Here is a 24376-nt window from a genome sequence, read left to right as displayed (position 1 = left end):
TCACATTTCAGAATAAATCTGACAATTAATCAATATCAAACATTTTACTGGTAATGTTTTTTTAATGAATATAGTCACTCCTATTGCTTTAGAATTAAAAGTTGGAGGGATACCTTGGCCCAATGAATCCCTTTTTAATTTACTTTTTCTGTCAAATGAATTTCTCATTAAAATATTGTTGAATGACAACATTGTCTGACTGGTTTAATGTAACCTAGATTGTATACCTTAAATGGATGGGAGGGGGGGGGGTGGGTTGGGAGGAGGGAGGGGGGGGGAGAAAATGTCACTGTATATGTGTGAAAAGGAAAAAGTGTGTATCATGGCTAATGTGATTTATGGTGTGAAAAATAAAAAATAAAAAAATAAAATTAAAAAAAAATATATATATAACATCAACCTTCATCTTTTTCATATAATTAAAAAAAAATACTTTTAATTGTACTATTTATCCTATTTACATTAAAACTAAAAAAATTAATTTATTTTTATCATCCATTATCCCAAATCAAAATCTCTTCCAATCCTGTTCTCCCCCATTTCTCTCTCTATCAACTCAAATGGACTCCTGTGCGCATCTCTGGCCCTTAAAAAGAAAAATCCATTAATAACCAAACAAAAAAATTAATAATTAAACTATAAAAAATGCCAAAAAGTGCTGAATACAAATATAATGCACTATTTCCCTCCACCATACGGGTCACAGCAGCTACCACGATATGAAGGAAGAACATCCAACCCCCCCTCCCCAAGGGAGAACCATTAATTAATTACACTTTAGAAAATAATAAATCACTAGCCACTTCAAGGTCCACATGAACTTGACCATCACCAATTAAAGATGTTTCCATCGAAGATGGAACTGAGACTCCTTTCGACAACTTACAATCTGCTGTGGCCCAGCTTTCTTCACGTAATTTGGATCGACAGCACGACTCTTTCAAATTCTTGTCAGAGACTAAAACTCAACAATTCTGCTGCTCTTCTTTAATAGTAGGAAGTGATTCTGTAAATCTACGTAGTTCTTCTTCACCCATAAAGAACTTGGCTCATTCATTCACCAAAAACACCTTCAACGTAGTTGGATATAAAAAAGTAAACTTTTAGCCGTTCTTCGAAAGAATCACCTTCACTGGATTGAATTGTTTCCTTCTCTCCACCACTGTGTTACTTTCTGGACAGCCAATCTTCAAATTTTCTCTTTGTCTCGATATCGCAGACCTATAATCAATCTGGTGTAGGCTTCATGGTCAAGAGCTTCATTGCCTCCAAACTCGAAAACCTTCCGACAGGCCTCTCGGACCGAATCATGTCCATGCGACTCCCCCTTCAGAACAAGCGTCACATCACCCTCATCAGTGTCTATGCTCCAACCCTCCAGGCGGAACCAGCAGAAAAGGACAAGTTCTACACCGACCTGCGCAACCTCATCCAACGCACCCCTACAGCCGACAAGGTTGTCATCCTGGGCGACTTCAACGCTCGTGTCGGCAAAGACTCAGAAACCTGGCCAGGAATCCTGGGCAAGCATGGCGTCGGCAAGTGCAACGACAATGGGCGCCTCCTGTTGGAGCTCTGCGCAGAACAGCGGCTTGTCATTACAAACACCCTTTTTCAGCAGAGGGACAGCCTTAAGACCACCTGGATGCATCCCCGATCCAAACACTGGCACCTCCTGGACTACATCCTGGTGCGAGAAAGTGACAAACGAGATGTGCTCCACACCAGGGTCATGCCTAGCGCGGAATGCCACACTGACCACCGGCTGGTTCGCTGCAAGCTCAACCTTCACTTCAAACCAAAGCCCAAGAACAATAAAGCCCCCAGAAAGAGGTTCAATGTTGGAAACCTGCAGTCAGACGAAGCGAGAAGAAACTTCCAGGCAAACCTCAAAGCAAAGCTCAACGATGCAATCCGCCTCACGGACCCGTCCCCTGAAACCCTCTGGGATCAGTTGAAGACTACCATACTGCAATCCACTGAAGAGGTACTGGGCTTCTCCTCCAGGAAAAACAAGGACTGGTTCGACGAAAACAGCCAGGAAATCCAGGAGCTGCTGGCAAAGAAGCGAGCTTCCCACCAGGCTCACCTTACAAAGCCGTCCTGTCCAGAGAAGAAACAAGCCTTCCGTCGCGCATGCAGCCATCTTCAGCGCAAACTCCGGGAGATCCAAAATGAGTGGTGGACTAGCCTCGCCAAACGAACCCAGCTCAGCGCGGACATTGGCGACTTCAGGGGTTTCTACGAGGCTCTAAAGGCTGTGTACGGCCCCTCACCCCAAGTCCAAAGCCCGCTGCGCAGCTCAGACGGCAAAGTCCTCCTCAGCAACAAGATCTCCATCCTCAACCGATGGTCAGAACACTTCCAATCTCTTTTCAGTGCCAACCGCTCAGTCCAAGATTCCGCCCTGCTCCAGCTCCCTCAACAGCCCCTAAGGCTAGAGCTGGATGAGGTTCCCACCCTGGATGAGACATATAAGGCAATCGAACAACTGAAAAGTGGCAAAGCAGCAGGTATGGATGGAGTCCCCCCAGAAGTCTGGAAGGCTGGCGGCAAAACTCTGCATGCCAAACTGCATGAGTTTTTCAAGCTTTGTTGGGACCAAGGTAAACTGCCTCAGGATCTTCGTGATGCCACCATCATCACCCTGTACAAAAACAAAGGCGAGAAATCAGACTGCTCAAACTACAGGGGAATCACGTTGCTCTCCATTGCAGGCAAAATCTTCGCGAGGATTCTACTAAATAGAATAATACCTAGTGTCGCCGAGAATATTCTCCCAGAATCACAGTGCGGCTTTCGCGCAAACAGAGGAACTACTGACATGGTCTTTGCCCTCAGACAGCTCCAAGAAAAATGCAGAGAACAAAACAAAGGACTCTACATCACCTTTGTTGACCTCACCAAAGCCTTCGACACCGTGAGCAGGAAAGGGCTTTGGCAAATACTAGAGCGCATCGGATGTCCCCCAAAGTTCCTCAACATGATTATCCAACTGCACAAAAACCAACAAGGTCGGGTCAGATACAGCAATGAGCTCTCTGAACCCTTCTCCATTAACAATGGCGTGAAGCAAGGCTGTGTTCTGGCACCAACCCTCTTTTCAATCTTCTTCAGCATGATGCTGAACCAAGCCATGAAAGACCCCAACAATGAAGACGCTGTTTACATCCGGTACACAAGAGAAACTTGTCCGTGAACTACTCTTTGCAGACGATGCCGCTTTAGTTGCCCATTCAGAGCCAGCTCTTCAGCGCTTGACGTCCTGCTTTGCGGAAACTGCCAAAATGTTTGGCCTGAAAGTCAGCCTGAAGAAAACTGAGGTCCTCCATCAGCCAGCTCCCCACCATGATTACCAGCCCCCCCACATCTCCATCGGGCACACAAAACTCAAAACGGTCAACCAGTTTACCTATCTCGGCTGCACCATTTCATCAGATGCAAGGATCGACAATGAGATAGACAACAGACTCGCCAAGGCAAATAGCGCCTTTGGAAGACTACACAAAAGAGTCTGGAAAAACAACCAACTGAAAAACCTCACAAAGATAAGCGTATACAGAGCCGTTGTCATACCCACACTCCTGTTCGGCTCCGAATCATGGGTCCTCTACCGGCACCACCTACGGCTCCTAGAACGCTTCCACCAGCGTTGTCTCCGCTCCATCCTCAACGTCCATTGGAGCGCTTACATCCCTAACGTCGAAGTACTCGAGATGGCAGAGGTCGACAGCATCGAGTCCACACTGCTGAAGATCCAGCTGCGCTGGGTGGGTCACGTCTCCAGAATGGAGGACCATCGCCTTCCCAAGATCGTGTTATATGGCGAGCTCTCCACTGGCCACCGTGACAGAGGTGCACCAAAGAAAAGGTACAAGGACTGCCTAAAGAAATCTCTTGGTGCCTGCCACATTGACCACCGCCAGTGGGCTGATATCGCCTCAAACCGTGCATCTTGGCGCCTCACAGTTTGGCGGGCAGCAACCTCCTTTGAAGAAGACCGCAGAGCCTACCTCACTGACAAAAGGCAAAGGAGGAAAAACCCAACACCCAACCCCAACCCACCAATTTTCCCCTGCAACCGCTGCAATCGTGTCTGCCTGTCCAGCATCGGACTTGTCAGCCACAAACGAGCCTGCAGCTGACGTGGACTTTTTACCCCCTCCATAAATCTTCGTCCGTGAAGCCAAGCCAAAGAAAAGAAGAATCAATAGAACTCTATGGGCTGATTTGGCCGGGGCTTCCCCTGGAAAGCCCTTTCCAGTTCAATTCCATTTGGAATGTTTTCTTCACCCAAGATTCCAGGAATCAATTTTCGAAAAAATTCCACAGGGTCGCCAATTCCTTCAAAATTTTCTTTAAGTCCAACAATCTAAACATTATTCCATCTACTTTGATTCTCCAACATCCCCATCTTATGCATCATTTCTTTCTTCTGTTTCTCTCAGAATGTACCGAATTTTCAACCCTTTCAATTCTATCGTTATGAACATCTACATCGTTATCCCTCTGCAGAGCCAAAATAACTCTTTTAACTTCCTTCACCTCTGAAGAACATCTCAACATTTCACTTTTAACCTCCTTCATATCAGATGTAACATCTATATCAGCCCTTATAACCTGATAACCAACAGCACTCACATCACCCACCACCCCACACATCCTCAACAAACACACCTTCAATACCCACACACATCACCCACCACACCACACATCCTCAACAAACACACCTTCAATACCCACACACATCACCCACCACCCCACACATCCTCAACAAACACACCTTCAATACCCACACACATCACCCACCACCCCACACATCCTCAACAAACACACCTTCAATACCCACACACATCACCCACCACCCCACACATCCTCAACAAACACACCTTCAATACCCACACACATCACCCACCACCCCACACATCCTCAACAAACACACCTTCAATACCCACACACATCACCCACCACCTCACACATCCTCAACAAACACACCTTCAATACCCACACACATCACCCACCACCCCACACATCCACAACAAAAACACTTTCAATACCCACACACATCACCCACCACCCCACACATCCTCAACAAACACACCTTCAATACCCACACACATCACCCACCACCCCACACATCCTCAACAAACACACCTTCAATACCCACACACATCACCCACCACCCCACACATCCTCAACAAACACACCTTCAATACCCACACACATCACCCACCACCCCACACATCCTCAACAATCACACCTTCAATACCCACACACATCACCCACCACCCCACACATCCTCAACAAACACACCTTCAATACCCACACACATCACCCACCACCCCACACATCCTCAACAATCACACCTTCAATACCCACACACATCACCCACCACCCCACACATCCTCAACAAATATACCTTCAATACCCACACACATCACCCACCACCCCACACATCCTCAACAAACACACCTTCAATACCCACACACATCACCCACCACCCCACACATCCTCAACAAACACACCTTCAATACCCACACACATCACCCACCACCCCACACATCCTCAACAAACACACCTTCAATACCCACACACATCACCCACCACCCCACACATCCTCAACAAACACACCTTCAATACCCACACACATCACCCACCACCCCTCACATCCTCAACAAACACACCTTCAATACCCACACACATCACCCACCACCCCACACATCCTCAACAAACACACCTTCAATACCCACACACATCACCCACCACCCCACACATCAACAAACACACCTTCAATACCCACACACATCACCCACCACCCCACACATCCTCAACAATCACACCTTCAATACCCACACACATCACCCACCACCCCACACATCCTCAACAAAAACACCTTCAATACCCACACACATCACCCACCACCCCACACATCCTCAACAAACACACCTTCAATACCCACACACATCACCCACCACCCCACACATCCTCAACAAAAACACCTTCAATACCCACACACATCACCCACCACCCCACACATCCTCAACAAACACACCTTCAATACCCACACACATCACCCACCACCCCACACATCCTCAACAAAAACACCTTCAATACCCACACACATCACCCACCACCCCACACATCCTCAACAAAAACACCTTCAATACCCACACACATCACCCACCACCCCACACATCCTCAACAATCACACCTTCAATACCCACACACATCACCCACCACCCCACACATCCTCAACAAACACACCTTCAATACCCACACACATCACCCACCACACCACACATCAACAAACACACCTTCAATACCCACACACATCACCCACCACCCCACACATCCTCAACAATCACACCTTCAATACCCACACACATCACCCACCACCCCACACATCCTCAACAAACACACCTTCAATACCCACACACATCACCCACCACCCCACACATCCTCAACAATCACACCTTCAATACCCACACACACATCACCCACCACCCCACACATCCTCAACAATCACACCTTCAATACCCACACACATCACCCACCACCCCACACATCCTCAACAATCACACTTTCAATACCCACACACATCACCCACCACCCCACACATCCTCAACAAACACACCTTCAATACCCACACACATCACCCACCACCCCACACATCCTCAACAAAAACACTTTCAATACCCACACACATCACCCACCACCCCACACATCCTCAACAAACACACCTTCAATACCCACACACATCACCCACCACCCCACACATCCTCAACAATCACACCTTCAATACCCACACACATCACCCACCACCCCACACATCCTCAACAAACACACCTTCAATACCCACACACATCACCCACCACCCCACACATCCTCAACAATCACACCTTCAATACCCACACACATCACCCACCACCCCACACATCCTCAACAAAAACACCTTCAATACCCACACACATCACCCACCACCCCACACATCCTCAACAAACACACCTTCAATATCCACACACATCACCCACCACCCCACACATCCTCAACAAAAACACCTTCAATACCCACACACATCACCCACCACCCCACACATCCTCAACAATCACACCTTCAATACCCACACACATCACCCACCACCCCACACATCCTCAACAAACACACCTTCAATACCCACACACATCACCCACCACCCCACACATCCTCAACAAAAACACCTTCAATACCCACACACATAACCCACCACCCCACACATCCTCAACAAACACACCTTCAATACCCACACACATCACTCACCACCCCACACATCCTCAACAAACACACTTTCAATACCCACACACATCACCCACCACCCCACACATCCTCAACAATCACACCTTCAATACCCACACACATCACCCACCACCCCACACATCAACAAACACACCTTCAATACCCACACACATCACCCACCACCACACACATCCTCAACAATCACACCTTCAATACCCACACACATCACCCACCACCCCACACATCCTCAACAAACACACCTTCAATACCCACACACATCACCCACCACCCCACACATCCTCAACAATCACACCTTCAATACCCACACACATCACCCACCACCCCACACATCCTCAACAATCACACCTTCAATACCCACACACATCACCCACCACCCCACACATCCTCAACAAACACACCTTCAATACCCGCACACATCACCCACCACCCCACACATACTCAACAAACACACTTTCAATACCCACACACATCACCCACCACCCCACACATCCTCAACAATCACACCTTCAATACCCACACACATCACCCACCACCCCACACATCCTCAACAAACACACCTTCAATACCCACACACATCTCCCACCACCCCACACATCCTCAACAAACACACCTTCAATACGCACACACATCACCCACCACCCCACACATCCTCAACAATCACACCTTCAATACCCACACAAATCTCCCACCACCCCACACATCCTCAACAAACACACCTTCAATACCCACACACATCACCCACCACCCCACACATCCTCAACAAACACACCTTCAATACCCACACACATCTCCCACCACCCCACACATCCTCAACAAACACACCTTCAATACCCACACACATCACCCACCACCCCACACATCCTCAACAAACACACCTTCAATACCCACACACATCACCCACCACCCCACACATCCTCAACAAACACACCTTCAATACCCACACACATCACCCACCACCCCACACATCCTCAACAATCACACCTTCAATACCCACACACATCACCCACCACCCCACACATCCTCAACAAACACACCTTCAATACCCACACACATCACCCACCACCCCACACATCCTCAACAAACACACCTTCAATACCCACACACATCACCCACCACCCCACACATCCTCAACAAACACACTTTCAATACCCACACACATCACCCACCACCCCACACATCCTCAACAAACACACCTTCAATACCCACACACATCACCCACCACCCCACACATCCTCAACAAACACACCTTCAATACCCACACACATCACCCACCACCCCACACATCCTCAACAAACACACCTTCAATACCCACACACATCACCCACCACCCCACACATCCTCAACAATCACACCTTCAATACCCACACACATCACCCACCACCCCACACATCCTCAACAATCACACCTTCAATACCCACACACATCACCCACCACCCCACACATCCTCAACAATCACACCTTCAATACCCACACACATCACCCACCACCCCACACATCCTCAACAAACACACCTTCAATACCCACACACATCTCCCACCACCCCACACATCCTCAACGAACACACCTTCAATACCCACACACATCACCCACCACCCCACACATCCTCAACAAACACACCTTCAATACCCACACACATCACCCACCACCCCACACATCTTCAACAAACACACCTTCAATTCCCACACACATCACCCACCACCCCACACATCCTCAACAAAAACACCTTCAATACCCACACACATCACCCACCACCCCACACATCCTCAACAATCACACCTTCAATACCCACACACATCACGCACCACCCCACACATCCTCAACAAACACACCTTCAATACCCACACACATCACCCACCACCCCACACATCCTCAACAAAAACACCTTCAATACCCACACACATCACCCACCACCCCACACATCCTCAACAATCACACCTTCAATACCCACACACATCACCCACCACCCCACACATCCTCAACAAACACACCTTCAATACCCACACACATCACCCACCACCCCACACATCCTCAACAAAAACACCTTCAATACCCACACACATCACCCACCACCCCACACATCCTCAACAAACACACCTTCAATACCCACACACATCACCAACCACCCCACACATCCTCAACAAACACACTTTCAATACCCACACACATCACCCACCACCCCACACATCCTCAACAAACACACCTTCAATACCCACACACATCTCCCACCACCCCACACATCCTCAACAATCACACCTTCAATACCCACACACATCACCCACCACCCCACACATCCTCAACAATCACACCTTCAATACCCACACACATCACCCACCACCCCACACATCCTCAACAAACACACCTTCAATACCCACACACATCACCCACCACCCCACACATCCTCAACAAACACACCTTCAATACCCACACACATCACCCACCACCCCACACATCCTCAACAAACACACTTTCAATACCCACACACATCACCCACCACCCCACACATCCTCAACAATCACACCTTCAATACCCACACACATCACCCACCACCCCACACATCCTCAACAAACACACCTTCAATACCCACACACATCACCCACCACCCCACACATCCTCAACAATCACACCTTCAATACCCACACACATCACCCACCACCACACACATCCTCAACAAACACACTTTCAATACCCACACACATCACCCACCACCCCACACATCCTCAACAAACACACCTTCAATACCCACACACATCACCCACCACCCCACACATCCTCAACAATCACACCTTCAATATCCACACACATCACCCACCACCCCACACATCCTCAACAATCACACCTTCAATACCCACACACATCACCCACCACCCCACACATCCTCAACAATCACACCTTCAATACCCACACACATCACCCACCACCCCACACATCCTCAACAAACACACCTTCAATACCCACACACATCACCCACCACACCACACATCCTCAACAAACACACCTTCAATACCCACACACATCACCCACCACCCCACACATCCTCAACAAACACACCTTCAATACCCACACACATCACCCACCACCCCACACATCCTCAACAAACACACCTTCAATACCCACACACATCACCCACCACCCCACACATCCTCAACAAACACACCTTCAATACCCACACACATCACCCACCACCACACACATCCTCAACAAACACACTTTCAATACCCACACACATCACCCACCACCCCACACATCCTCAACAATCACACCTTCAATATCCACACACATCACCCACCACCCCACACATCCTCAACAATCACACCTTCAATACCCACACACATCACCCACCACCCCACACATCCTCAACAATCACACCTTCAATACCCACACACATCACCCACCACCCCACACATCCTCAACAAACACACCTTCAATACCCACACACATCACCCACCACCCCACACATCCTCAACAAAAACACCTTCAATACCCACACACATCACCCACCACCCCACACATCCTCAACAAACACACCTTCAATACCCACACACATCACCCACCACCCCACACATCCTCAACAATCACACCTTCAATACCCACACACATCACCCACCACCCCACACATCCTCAACAAACACACCTTCAATACCCACACACATCACCCACCACCCCACACATCCTCAACAAACACACCTTCAATACCCACACACATCACCCACCACCCCACACATCCTCAACAATCACACCTTCAATACCCACACACTCAAACAAGTCACACAAGCACATCACACACAGACATATTTGTGCACACAGACACACCCAAACATGCACACTCATAACCACACACCTCAACTCACACACAGATAAGTCCTGACGTACGTACACTCTCACACACACACACCCCTACATGGCTGGCCACAGTCACTCCCCACCAACACCCCACAACGTGTGCACACCCACCAATCATGATCACACTCTGACACACCAGGAGGGGAGCACAAATGACAGGGACTGGGGAAGGGGACAATATCCGTGGGAACTAGGGATGGGACGATGGAGACATGGACAGGGCAGGGGTGGAATGAGGACAGAGGAAGGGATGATCGGGACAGGGTAGAGGACGAGGCGGTGGGGGAGGGGGACTGGCTCATGTTGTAGGAGAGGAAGAGACCATGGGGAGGAGAGAGGTGCACATTCCCCTGAAGATGTGGGAGAGAAGGGACAGAGCCCACCCATCCCCCAACCCGGGAACATCCCCACCCCCTACCTGTCAGTCATGTTCTCGTCAGATGCCTTGTGCTCCTCGGGGTCACAGTGCCCGCCTTCCTTGTGCCCCCCCTGAGCCCCCCTCCAGGCGCCACCGGACCCCCAGTGGGAGAGCCGCTGCTTCTTGTGCTGGCAGCCCCCCCGCAGGGGGCATGTGGGGACGTGGGGAGGGGGACGGGCCTCCGATACCTTCAGTTTCTTCTGCAGCGTGGCACTGACATCGCCCGCGGCCACGCAGCCGCTGCGCTTAACCCTGCGCCGGCGGCGGAGCGGCTGCGCCGGTGCTGTCTCGGTGAAGGAGTCCGACTCGTGCCAGGCGTGGTGCTTCTTTAGCGTCACATTGAGGGAGCATAGACGCTTGACGACGGCGCGGTCAGGGTCCGACTCGCTGGCACCCCCCTCCTCCTGGCTCGACTCTGACGCCTCGCTGAAGCAGCGGCTGTGCTCCAGTGCATGGCTGCACAACGAGCGCCGTTTCCTGCCGCGCCGCTTGCGTGCCTGCCTGCGCTGCTGCTGCTGTGGGCTCAGTGCTGAGCCCTCCCATGCCTCTTCATCCAGCCGCGCCTGCTCCGACGTCTCATCCAGCGCAGACGCCAGGTCGTGCGCCAGCTCATCCATGATGCTGCGCCTGACACAGACACGGAGGTCAAGCCGGTGTGGGATCACCCCCCCCCCCCCCACCCCATAACACTCACTTTCCAACACCTGTAACGATGCTATCCCCCACCATAATCCTCACCCCTGGAGTGCCACCCCCGTAACACCAACCCCCACCCTGCATCATCGACTTCCCACAAAACACCCAGCACCCCTGAACGGAAACATGCAGGGCGAGTCAGTGGTAAAGATGGCAAATACGATGCTGGCATTCATTTCAAGAGGAATCGAATCTAAGAGCAGGGATGTGATGTTGAGGGTTTATAAGGCATCCTCACGGGGAGGATTGTGAGCAGTTTTGGGCTCCTCATTGAAGAAACGATGAGCTGACGTTGGAGAGGGTTCAGAGGAGGTTCACAAGGATGATTCCGGGAATTAAAGGATTATCATATGAGGAACATTTGACAGCTCTTGTTTCCCCTGGTGGGAGAGTCCAGGACAAGATGCCACAACTTAGAACAGAAATGCAGAGGAATTTCTTCAGCCAGAGGCTGGCGAATTTGTTGTCACAGGCAGCAGCGGAGACCAGGTATTTGGGTGTATTTAAGGTAGAGATTGACAGATTTTTGATTAGCCAGGGCATCAAAGGTTATGGGGAGAAGGCCGGGCAGTGGGGCTGAGTGTGAAATGGGTCAGCTCATGATAGAATGACAGGGTAGACTCGATGGGCTGAATGGTCTATTTCTGCTCCCATGCCTTAAGGCACTCAGTCCTGATTTCCCCCAACCCCATCACCATTCCCCTGTCCCCACCCGCAGACCACCCACCATTTCCCTCCTCAACCCCCATCCCCAGATCCCCTCCCCCCTCAACCCCCACCCACCTCCCTCCCTCAACACCTAACCCCACCCTCCTCAACCACCTCCCACCCCTTCCCTCCTCAACCCCCACCCCCAGATCCCCTCCCCCCTCAACCTCCACCCACCTCCCTCCCTCAACACCTAACCCCACCCTCCTCAACCACCTCCCACCCCCACCCTCCTCAACCCCCACCCCCACCCCCACCCCCAGATCCCCTCCCCCCTCAACCCCCACCCACCTCCCTCCCTCAACACCTAACCCCACCCTCCTCAACCCCCACCCCCACCCCCACCCCCAGATCCCCTCCCCCCTCAACCCCCACCCACCTCCCTCCCTCAACACCTAACCCCACCCTCCTCAACCCCCACCCCCATCCCCACCCCCAGATCCCCTCCCCCCTCAACCCTCACCCACCCTCAACACCCAAACCCTTTCCCCTCAACCCTCTGCCTCTGCCCCCCCCCCCCCCCATCACCCGGACCCGGGCCTCACCTGCGCTCCGTCCTCCCAATTCCAACACGATGACGTCACGTCCGACCCACTCTGGAGACGAGAAGGAATGCTTCCGCCCCACTCTGTCGTCACTTCCGTTTCGTGCCGTTCCACTCATCACCGTGGTTCCCGCCTGGCTCCTGCCCCAGTCTGCCCCGGCGCTCCTCCACAGTGGGACGCTCCCTCACTCAGATGTGTGGGCCCTGTTCCCTGCGGGGACATCGGGAATGGGTGGGTCTGGGGGGACCGGGAGTGGACGGGACTGCGGGGACCGGGAGTGGACGGGACTGCGGGGACATCGGGAGTGGACGGGACTGGGGGGGACCGGGAGTGGACGGGACTGCGGGGACATCGGGAGTGGACGGGACTGCGGGGACATCGGGAGTGGGCGGGTCTGCGGGGACATCGGGAGTGGGCGGGTCTGCGGGGACATCGGGATGTGGGCGGGTCTGCCGGGACATCGGGAGTGGGCGGGTCTGCGGGGACATCGGGAGTGGGCGGGACTGGGGGGGGGGCATCGGGAGTGGAGGGGACTGGGGGGGACAGGGAGTGGACGGGACTGCGGGGACTTCGGGAGTGGGCGGGTCTGCGGGGACATCGGGAGTGGGCGGGTCTGCCGGGACATCGGGAGTGGGCGGGTCTGCGGGGACATCGGGAGTGGGCGGGACTGGGGGGGGACATCGGGAGTGGAGGGGACTGGGGGGGACAGGGAGTGGACGGGACTGCGGGGACTTCGGGAGTGGGCGGGTCTGCGGGGACATCGGGAGTGGGCGGGTCTGCCGGGACATCGGGAGTGGGCGGGTCTGCGGGGACATCGGGAGTGGGCGGGACTGGGGGGGGGACATCGGGAGTGGAGGGGACTGGGGGGGACAGGGAGTGGACGGGACTGCGGGGACTTCGGGAGTGGGCGGGTCTGCGGGGACATCGGGAGTGGGCGGGTCTGCCGGGACATCGGGAGTGGGCGGGTCTGCGGGGACATCGGGAGTGGAGGGGACTGGGGGGGACATCGGGAGTGGAGGGGACTGGGGGGGACATCGGGAGTGGAGGGGACTGGGGGGGACAGGGAGTGGACGGGACTGCGGGGACTTCGGGAGTGGGCGGGTCTGCGGGGACATCGGGAGTGGGCGGGTCTGCCGGGACATCGGGAGTGGGCGGGTCTGCGGGGACATCGGGAGTGGAGGGGACTGGGGGGGACATCGGGAGTGGAGGGGACTGGGGGGGACAGGGAGTGGACGGGACTGCGGGGACTTCGGGAGTGGGCGGGTCTGCGGGGACATCGGGAGTGGGCGGGTCTGCCGGGACATCGGGAGTGGGCGGGTCTGCGGGGACATCGGGAGTGGAGGGGACTGGGGGGGACATCGGGAGTGGAGGGGACTGGGGGGGACAGGGAGTGGACGGGACTGCGGGGACTTCGGGAGTGGGCGGGTCTGCGGGGACTTCGGGAGTGGACGGGACTGGATGGACATCGGGAATTCGCGGGACTGTGAGAAAAGTAGAAGTGCTGTGGACCTGGGAGACACACAGCTCTGCTCTGCAGGGTCCTGCTACCCCATCTTTATTCTACTCTTTACAGACTTTAAACAGCTTTGGAAATGAACTAACGGTGTTTTGTTTAATCCTGCAACCTCGGGGTCTGCGCCAAGTTGGCGGCACCAGTGCTGCAGGAGGGATGGCAGCGTCTGGAGGAGCAGCAGACTTGTGAAGGGCAGCTGAAAGGGGAAGAACTCCAGAAGCAGAGGAAATGATCTGCCAGGTCGACGACTACAGCAGAGGGCCAGGGAGGGGCTCTTGCACTGAAGGCTCCACACAGGCTGCGGAATGGAGGTGACGCAGCCAGGGGACCCGCACGGACTGCGGGCTGCTGGAGACTGGTCCATGGGTCCAGGTATCGGAGCCGGGATTCGAGAGGGTGATGAGGGCAAGAAGGGCCTTGGTCGCTGAAGGCTTCCTGATGGTGTTGGAGGTTTGGATCTGGAGCTCGGGCGGCCGATGGATCAAACAGGAGTCTGTGCGGCTGCAGAGGCTGCGTGAGGCTGGAGGTGAATCCACGGACACTAGGTGTCTCGGAAAGGATTCTATTATGTAGGGCCAGGGTAAAGATTTCGCACAAGAAAGGACGTATTTAAGGTGACGGAGAAGGTTGGGGGGGGGGGGGGGTCCAATTTTGTTCACACAGACAGTGGTAGGTGCCTGGAATGGGCTGCCAGAACTCGTGGTGGACGCAGAAAGGGCTGCTGGACAGACACATACAGTGAATGAGCAGTAAATCACAGCCGTGGCCGTTCCACATACTCACTTGCCCCCATTGTGATATAGAGAATTTAGGTTAAAAAGACTTAAGTTAAAATGTGATGATTAATCAGAAACAGGGAAGCCAGAACGGACAGAGAGTTTACTAGCAGTCAAGGACAGAAGGAGCTGCTGAATATGTTTTTTTTAAACCTATCTTTTCATGGTCATAGTGAGAGACATGCAGGAGACAAAGGATTGATAAGAAGTGTGAGAAACAGAATTCAGTGAATGTAGAGTTCACAGCGTACGTAACGAACGTGATCATTAATAATGCAGTTATACTTAGAATGTTTTTGTAATACTAACCAATTAAAACAGTATTAATAAGAAGGGGAAGGGCAAATAATAAAGGTATAAAAATCAATGCACTGTATGTATCGGGGCTTAACTGGTGAGAAACCAGTTGAGTCCAACTCTGCAGACTTGTAAATAAAGCTTGTCGTGTCATCAGTTTTAAAGAGACTCATGTGTGAGAAGTTTTATTTCTGACAAATGGGGGCTCGTCCGGGATCTACACTCCGGCCGTGAGGGGAGGCGAGAAGAGGGACATCGGAGGCGGTGCACCCCGCTGAGTTCAGCGGCTCCTAGTCCCTTGCTCGTCGCTTCGGGCGGCTTGAGCGAGTGGTATCCGGACAGGGTGACACGACAAGACGGAGAGGAGAAGGGTGACGGTTCAATCCCCGGGAAGACACCGGTAAGTGACGACTTACGATTGTGGTGTGGGGATTGGGTAACAGGTGTAACGGGATACACCTGTTTGGATAAAAACCTAACGGAATAGATTAAGTATAGATCTTTTGTCGTTGTGTGAGGACCCTGTCGCGGGACTCTAGGATAGACCCCAGGGAAACCTCGGCGGTAACCGAAGGAGGGACAGCACCTCCGACGAAGTGCCGAGAAGAGAGGGGTCGACCCCAGGAAAACCTCAGCGGTAACCGAAGGAGGGACAGCACCTCCGACGAGGCGTCTGAGAGGAAGGGAGTAGGGTCCAGAGCGAGAGGGTCCTCAGCAACGATAAACAGATCTAGGTGGGAAAATGGGAGGATCAAAATCTAAGGGCTCGTCTGAAAATTCAGGACAATTCCTGGGAGTACCCCTTGACAGCCCTTTGGGGAGAATGTTTGAAAATTGGGATAGTAAAAGATATCGGGACAAAAACAAGAAAAAGATGGTCCAATATTGTCTCCTTTGGTCAAAACAACCTATTAAAGGTTCCTCGGTCTGGTGGCCGAAATTTGGATCTGATGAGGATTGGGTTAGACAAGCATTAAACATATATGTAAATTCGAGACCAAAGGTGAATCAAGAAGAGTCAGCATATGCATTTTGTTGGGTTCCCTGGCCAGGATCCTTAACAGAATGTTTTAAATTGAGAGTGGCAGGAGAAAAGAAATGGGAACCTCTGGACAACCTTCCCCCTCCTTATATTCCCCCGGTGCCTACTGCGCCCGAGGAAAGCTTATTACCGGAGGGGAAAGGTGATGAATCTGATTGCCCCGAAGGGGGCCGGGATAAAAAGGAGGAATTAAGGGAGTCGGACCCTAAACTTCCACCGGTAAACCGACCCTGGACAAGATCCCAGACTGGTCCAGGACCATCAAAGTTTTCAATAAACCTAAATCCCCTGAGAGAAGTTCCTATGGGAGGACCGGGAGGGGGAACGGGATATGTGAATGTTCCCCTAACTAGTACAGAGGTGCGGGGATTTAAGAAAGAAATGAAAAAGTTATTGGAAGATCCTATAGGACTGGCTGAACAGCTTGACCAATTCTTGGGACCAAACACATATATGTGGGAAGAGATGCAGGCAATAATGGGAACATTATTTTCACCCCAGGAGAGGCAGATGATTCGACGGGCTGCCCTCCTCATGTGGGAATATGAACAACCTGGGGACCCTAGACCCCATGAACAAAAATATCCCTTAAATGAACCCAGGTGGGACAAACGAACACCCGAGGGATTGGCAAGTATGAGACAATATAGAGAGTGGACAATTAAAGGGATACGGGAGGCTGGGCCAAAGGGTCACAATTTTACCAAGGCATTTGGGAACCACCAGGGGAAAGACGAGTCCCCTACTGATTTTTTGGAGAGGGTGAGAAAGAATGTCCAACAGTATGCTGGTGTGGACCCTAGTACACCAATGGGTGAACAGCTTATTCGAATTGAATTTGTTTCCAAATCATGGCAAGACATTAGAAAGAAACTAGAAAAGGAGGAGGACTGGAGTGAAAAACCCCTAAGTGAACTGTTAAAAAAGGCACAAAAAGTATATGTGCAGAGAGAAGAAGAAGATCAAAAGAAGGCGACAAAGGTTATGGTACAGACTATCCGACAGATGAATGCTGAATCCAGAGGGGAAAGAAAACAAAACCTTCCTCTAAACAATCCAAAATATCCAAGAGAGGGAAGACCCCGGAGGTTCGTTAAGTGCTATTACTGCAATGAGGAAGGACACTTTAAGAGGGAATGCCCCCGATACAAGAGGGAATTGCGTGCCCTCGAACTTATGGAAGAAGATTAGGGGTGTCAGGGGTTCCAAATGTTAGGGACCAAATATAAGAGGGAACCCCTGGTAAAACTAAAAATTGGTCCCAAGGGAGAAGAGGTGGTGTTTATGGTGGACACAGGAGCGGAACGAAGTAGTGTAATAACTGTGCCAATCGGAACTGAGCCTATAAAAAGTAATTTGACAATTTCTGGGATAGAAGGGGCTCCCAGAATGGTATCAATAATTCCCCAAGTAACAGTGAAACTGGAAGAAAGAGAAGGGGTACAAGACCTCTTGTTATTACCTTCGGCTGGATTTAACCTCCTAGGAAGGGACTTACAGGCTCTCCTAGGTTTGGGTGCTCTCCCTGTGGACGGAGAAGTGCGAGTCCACCTCTGCGCTTTAAAGGAAGAGGATGAACGGCAGATTGACGAGAGAGTCTGGTATAAGGAGGGAAATCGAGGAGGTCTGGACATCCCACCTTTACATGTCACATTAATACCAGGTCATCAGCCGGTAAGGAAACGTCAGTATCCTATTTCTTTGGAAGGGAGAAAAGGGCTACAGCCGGTAATTGAGACTTTAATACGAGACGGACTATTAGAAGAATGCATGTCACCTTATAACACCCCTATACTCCCAGTAAAAAAGTCAGATGGATCCTATCGCCTAGTTCAGGATCTAAGAAGTTTGAATGCTATTGTTCAGACCCGCCACCCAGTGGTGCCTAATCCCTATACTATTATGAGTCGGATTCCCCCAGACCATGAGTGGTTTAGTGTTATCGACTTAAAGGATGCCTTCTGGACTTGTCCGTTAGAAGAGGAAAGTAGAGATATGTTTGCGTTTGAATGGGAAAATCCATGGACAGGTAGACGGAGACAGTTTCGGTGGACTGTATTGCCCCAAGGGTTCACTGAATCTCCAAACCTGTTTGGACAAATGCTAGAACAAATCCTGATGGACTATCCACAATCTGATGATTCCCAACTAATGCAGTATGTGGATGATTTACTATTATCAGGACCCAAGGAACAAGAAATGAGGAGAGAGACCATTAGACTCTTGAATTATCTGGGGAAAAAGGGTCTACGAGTGTCCAGAAACAAGTTACAGTTTGTTGAGAAAACTGTGATATATCTGGGACACCAGATAAGTAAAGGACAGAAACGGATTACCCCTGAACGAATTGCGGGAATCACTAGAATGCCTTTACCCCGTAATAAGAAGGAAATAAGACAATTCCTGGGACTCTTAGGATAGTCTAGGTTATGGATAGAGGACTACTCAGCTTTGGTGAAGTTTATGTATGATAAACTGACAAATGAAAATGACTATCCATTGAAATGGACCCAGGAGGAGGAGGGATGGTTCGAGGACTTGAAACATTGCCTAACACGAGCCCCAGTGCTCACTCTGCCCTCTTTAAAACAGCCCTTCCAGCTATTTGTCACTCATAACCAAGGAACAGCTGTGGGAGTTTTAACACAGGAAAAAGGCGGTCAGCGACACCCAGTAGCTTTCCTTTCCAAAATGATGGACCCAGTGTCTCGCGGATGGCCGACGTGTATCCAGGGAGTAGCGGCTGCTGCTCTGTTGGTAGAGGAAGCACGTAAACTTACTTTTGGAGGAAAGATGACTGTGTACACCTCCCATTCTGTGAGTGTTTTATTAACACAAACTGCCCATCGATGGCTGACTGATTCTCGCATATTAAAGTATGAAACCATTTTAATGGTTGGAGAAGATTTACAGTTTGCAAAAATTAATAGCTGCAACCCAGCTCAATTTTTATACGGCAGTGAAACAGAGAAAGAGGTGGAGCATGACTGTGTCGAGTTGACAGATCTTCAGACCAAGACCCGAGAAGACCTTTGCGATACTCCGCTGGGAGAAGGATATGAATTCTACATTGATGGCTCCGCCAGATGTGTTGACGGAATGAGAAGAAATGGGTATGCTATAATAGAAGGAAATACTTGGAAAGTAGTAGAATCCACGAGACTACCCGGAAGCTGGTCAGCACAATCCTGTGAACTATATGCCTTGCAGAGAGTCCTCAGAATACTGGCAAAGAAAATTGGAACGATTTACACAGATTCCAAATACGCATACGGAGTAGTGCATACCTTTGGTAAGATCTGGAAGGAGCGTGGTCTAATTACATCAAGAGGAAAGGAATTGGCACACGAACAGATGATTACTCTGACTCTAGAAGCCTTAACATTACCCCAAGAAATAGCAGTGGTCTACATACCAAGCCATCAAAGGGGAGATAACCCGACAGCAATTGGAAACAGACTGGCTGATGAAGAAGCCAAAAGAGCAGCCATGCAACAAGAAGTCCGTTTGCTGACTTTAATCCCAATAAGGCAAGGCATAAAGACAGCTCCCATTTTCACTGCTAAGGAAGAAAAGAACATGGATCAGCTGGGCGCAAGCCAGTTACCTGATGGAACATGGAAAACACCAGATGGAAGAATTGTTCTAAATAAAGAAATAACTCGCAATATTTTAAAACACCTGCATCAACAGAGCCACTGGGGCACCCAAGCCTTATGTGACACAGTGCTTCGAGAATATGTGTGTAAAGGAATCTACACCTTGGCCCAACAAGAGGTGCAAAATTGTTACCTATGCACAAAAATTAATAAGAAGATAATGAGGACAGGGACCATGGGAGGTCAACCATTAGCCATACGCCCTTTTCAACGTATCCAGATCGACTTCACAGAGTTACCTCAAGTTCAAAGATGGAAATATCTGTTGGTGATAATAGATCACTTTACCCGATGGGTAGAAGCCTTCCCAACAATAAATACTACAGCCTCTACAGTAGCTCGCCTCCTCCTAGAGCAGATAATCCCCAGATATGGTATAATGGATTCTATAGACTCAGACAGGGGTCCACATTTTTCTTCAAAAATCCAGCAATTGATTTGTGATGCATTACAGGTCTCTTGGAAATTACATACCCCTTGGCATCCACAAAGCTCAGGGAAGGTCGAACGTATGAATGGAACACTAAAAATCCAATTGACAAAGTTAATGGTGGAAACTAAAATGCCTTGGATAAAGTGTCTGCCCCTAGCCTTATTGAGAATTCGTACTGCCCCACGAAAAGATGTAGGGCTGTCCCCTTATGAAATGATGTTTGGGCTTCCCTTCTGGAGTACAGTTGAGGGGTGTCCCACCTTGGGGGAAGGGGATATATTTGTTAGGAACTATTTACAGGCACTGTCACGCTCTCTTACAGATTTACGAAAGAGAGGACTATTGGCACAAACACCGCCTCTAGACTTTTCTTTACACAAAGTGGAACCAGGAGACTGGATTCTTATCAAGACCTGGAAGACTGAAAAACTCCAGCCCCAGTGGGAAGGTCCATACCAAGTTCTCTTAACTACAGAAGCTGCAGCACGAACAAGAGAGAAGGGGTGGACACACGCATCCAGATTTAAGGGACCTGTAGAGGCGCCACAGGACCCTGATACGAACTCAGATTGGACTTGTATTCCTGGAGAAAAACCTCTTACCTTACGATTTCGCAAAAAGACTTAATTCACAATGTTATTGTTATGTTCTTTGATTTTTCTTAGTTTGCCTATGTCTTTATCAGGTGTGAAATGTAAGAAATGCAGAGATACAGTGGTCCTGTTTCAGGACCACATTTGGGGAAGAAAGGAAGGTAATTTCATTTCCCATACCTCAGTTCCTGAGAAATGCTGGGCAGAAAATACCACCCAACATCCATATACCCCTTGTGTGGAAAAAGAAGGAAATAATATGGGCCATTATATACAGATTCCTAATACCACTCCTTTCCCTCTTAACGGTTGGAAAGGTGACTCAAGCCCACCATGCCCTGATGGACTCTGGTTTTGCATACACCAACGTACTGTTCCAATGAGAAGTTACACTCCACACTCGAGATTGCCTGTCCCTTTAAGACAGCCGGACTTAGTTCGAGTCCATCCAAATAACCATGTAAGTTTCGGTAATGCAATTGGGGGAGATAACCTTTTTGTAGATCTGGCAACTAAAATTGCAGGAACTTTTAATGTAACCAATTGTTGGGTCTGCGGGGGTCCACGGATGTCAGAACAATGGCCTTGGTGGGGAGAACCTCTCAATTCATTGACCATGATTTCCCGCATTTGGACAACTAACCGAACGAGATCAAGAGAAACCTGGTCTCTCTCTAACGTCCCCTCTGGTTTTTATTGTCTCTCACGAGCCGGCAAATACCCAGTAGGAGAAAGTCCCTGCAAGGCTGTATGGATTCGCATTTCGCCTGGTGTTTTCACTTGGTTTCCTAAACCTCAGACTTGGTTCTTATCCACTGTTTTTAAAACTAATTGCCTACCCCTGTCTAATAGCAGTATTCAGTTTTGGAATTGTACCACTTCCACCATCACAGGACCATACCAATCAAATCCTGTTCTTAGAAGAGTTTGGGAAAGGGGGTATGGAGTATCCCCAAATGGATTATTCTGGGTATGTGGTAATAAAGCTTATACTCGTCTTCCCTCACAGTGGAGTGGAACTTGTTTCCTAGGAATAATCCGCCCAGAATTTTTCCTTCTACCCCACGATCACGGTCATAAATTAGGCGTGAAGGTCTTTGATACATTACATCGTGAACCCCGCTCTACCACGGTACATTTGGGAGAATGGAGAGATGATTGGCCTCCAGAGCGCATAATTCAATATTATGGTCCCGCTACATGGGCTCAAGATGGATCTTGGGGTTATCGTACTCCTATATATATGTTAAATCGCATAATTCGCTTACAAGCAGTGCTTGAAATTGTTACAAATCAAACAGCTATAGCCCTGCAATTACTTGCATCCCAGCAAGGTCAAATGCGCTCTGCTATATATCAGAACCGTCTAGCCCTAGACTATCTCCTAGCCACGGAAGGAGGTGTATGTGGCAAACTTAATTTGACTAACTGCTGCTTACAGATTGATGATAATGGAAAAGCCGTTCGTAAAATCGCTGATAATATTCGTACATTGTCCCATGTACCGGTTCAAACCTGGCATCCTTTCCCACAATTTAATTGGATGGACAAATGGTTTGGAGGAACCTGGTGGCGTACCTTCTTGTGGGTCATCGGAGGTATTTTATTCCTCCTACTTATTTTGCCCTGTATTATTCCCTATCTACGCAGCCTGGTGATTTCCATGGTCGAACAAGCTATGCAACCAGGGGGGATGGGAGACCCTGTAAGACTTTTATTTCAGCGTGAGATTAATGTATCATAAAACATTTCTCTTCCCTAGCTTAGAATCCCCATTCATATCTATACATATATTCAACACATTTTAAAGAGAGAAAGGGGTGGATTGTGATATAGAGAATTTAGGTTAAAAAGACTTAAGTTAAAATGTGATGATTAATCAGAAACAGGGAAGCCAGAACGGACAGAGAGTTTACTAGCAGTCAAGGACAGAAGGAGCTGCTGAATATGTTTTTTTAAACCTATCTTTTCATGGTCATAGTGAGAGACATGCAGGAGACAAAGGATTGATAAGAAGTGTGAGAAACAGAATTCAATGAATGTAGAGTTCACAGCGTACGTAACGAACGTGATAATTAATAATGCAGTTATACTTAGAATGTTTTTGTAATACTAACCAATTAAAACAGTATTAATAAGAAGGGGAAGGGCAAATAATAAAGGTATAAAAATCAATGCACTGTATGTATCGGGGCTTAACTGGTGAGAAACCAGTTGAGTCCAACTCTGCAGACTTGTAAATAAAGCTTGTCGTGTCATCAGTTTTAAAGAGACTCATGTGTGAGAAGTTTTATTTCTGACACCCATCACCCTTACTTCTCTACAATGCAAACATCAGTCTAACTCTCAACTAAATTTAGTGAGGGCACCCTGCTTCTCTCTCGTCTATCCCTTTTATAATGTTGTCTGTACAAGATCTCTAATTCTAAACTCCCTGATCCTCAGCACTGCCCCCAAAGTCAGTCCAGTGAAGCCCCTGGTATCGGTGCCCATGGTAGATGCCAGATAAGTGTATATTCTGGTTGCAACTTATTCTAAGTTGTCTGCATGAACAATAAATAGG

At 49.8% G+C, this 24376-nt stretch overlaps 3 protein-coding genes across 5 annotated transcripts in view; 1 reads left to right on the top strand and 2 right to left on the bottom strand.

Moving 5' to 3' along the window:
- The window catches only part of LOC138752249 (G patch domain-containing protein 2-like), a 28260-nt gene extending 14379 nt beyond the window's left edge, over positions 1 to 13881 (bottom strand). The window contains exons 1-2 of the mRNA XM_069915223.1: positions 13501 to 13881; positions 11552 to 12178 (exon numbers count right to left, since the gene is read on the bottom strand). Of these exons, the coding sequence (XP_069771324.1) occupies positions 11552 to 12168 (617 nt within the window). The 5' untranslated portion in view covers positions 12169 to 12178; positions 13501 to 13881. The remainder of the gene's footprint in view (positions 1 to 11551; positions 12179 to 13500) is intronic.
- Positions 13618 to 15806, bottom strand: LOC138752840 (uncharacterized). Its single transcript, XM_069915463.1, has 4 exons — positions 15797 to 15806; positions 15266 to 15448; positions 15072 to 15209; positions 13618 to 14981 (listed from the first exon to the last, which is right to left on the bottom strand). The coding sequence occupies exons 1-4, from the start codon at positions 15804 to 15806 to the stop codon at positions 13618 to 13620; spliced, it is 1695 nt and encodes a 564-aa protein (XP_069771564.1).
- Positions 14933 to 24086, top strand: LOC138753191 (endogenous retrovirus group 3 member 1 Env polyprotein-like). Of its 3 annotated transcripts, none has more exons than XM_069915852.1 (2): positions 14933 to 15385; positions 21543 to 24086. In XM_069915852.1, exon 2 carries the CDS (start codon positions 21854 to 21856, stop codon positions 23555 to 23557), a length of 1704 nt encoding a protein of 567 aa, XP_069771953.1. In that variant the 5' UTR covers positions 14933 to 15385; positions 21543 to 21853; the 3' UTR covers positions 23558 to 24086. The 3 variants fall into 3 exon arrangements, with proteins under 3 accessions (XP_069771953.1, XP_069771952.1, XP_069771951.1); XM_069915851.1 differs by having other exon boundaries at positions 14933 to 15539; XM_069915850.1 differs by having other exon boundaries at positions 14933 to 16486.
- Positions 24087 to 24376: the final 290 nt, after the last annotated feature.

This window comes from Narcine bancroftii, chromosome 2 (assembly GCF_036971445.1).
Source record: "Narcine bancroftii isolate sNarBan1 chromosome 2, sNarBan1.hap1, whole genome shotgun sequence".
NCBI lineage: Eukaryota > Metazoa > Chordata > Chondrichthyes > Torpediniformes > Narcinidae > Narcine > Narcine bancroftii.
The sequence above is the reverse complement of the archived record's forward strand: the minus strand, read 5'-3'. Positions and strand labels throughout refer to the sequence as shown.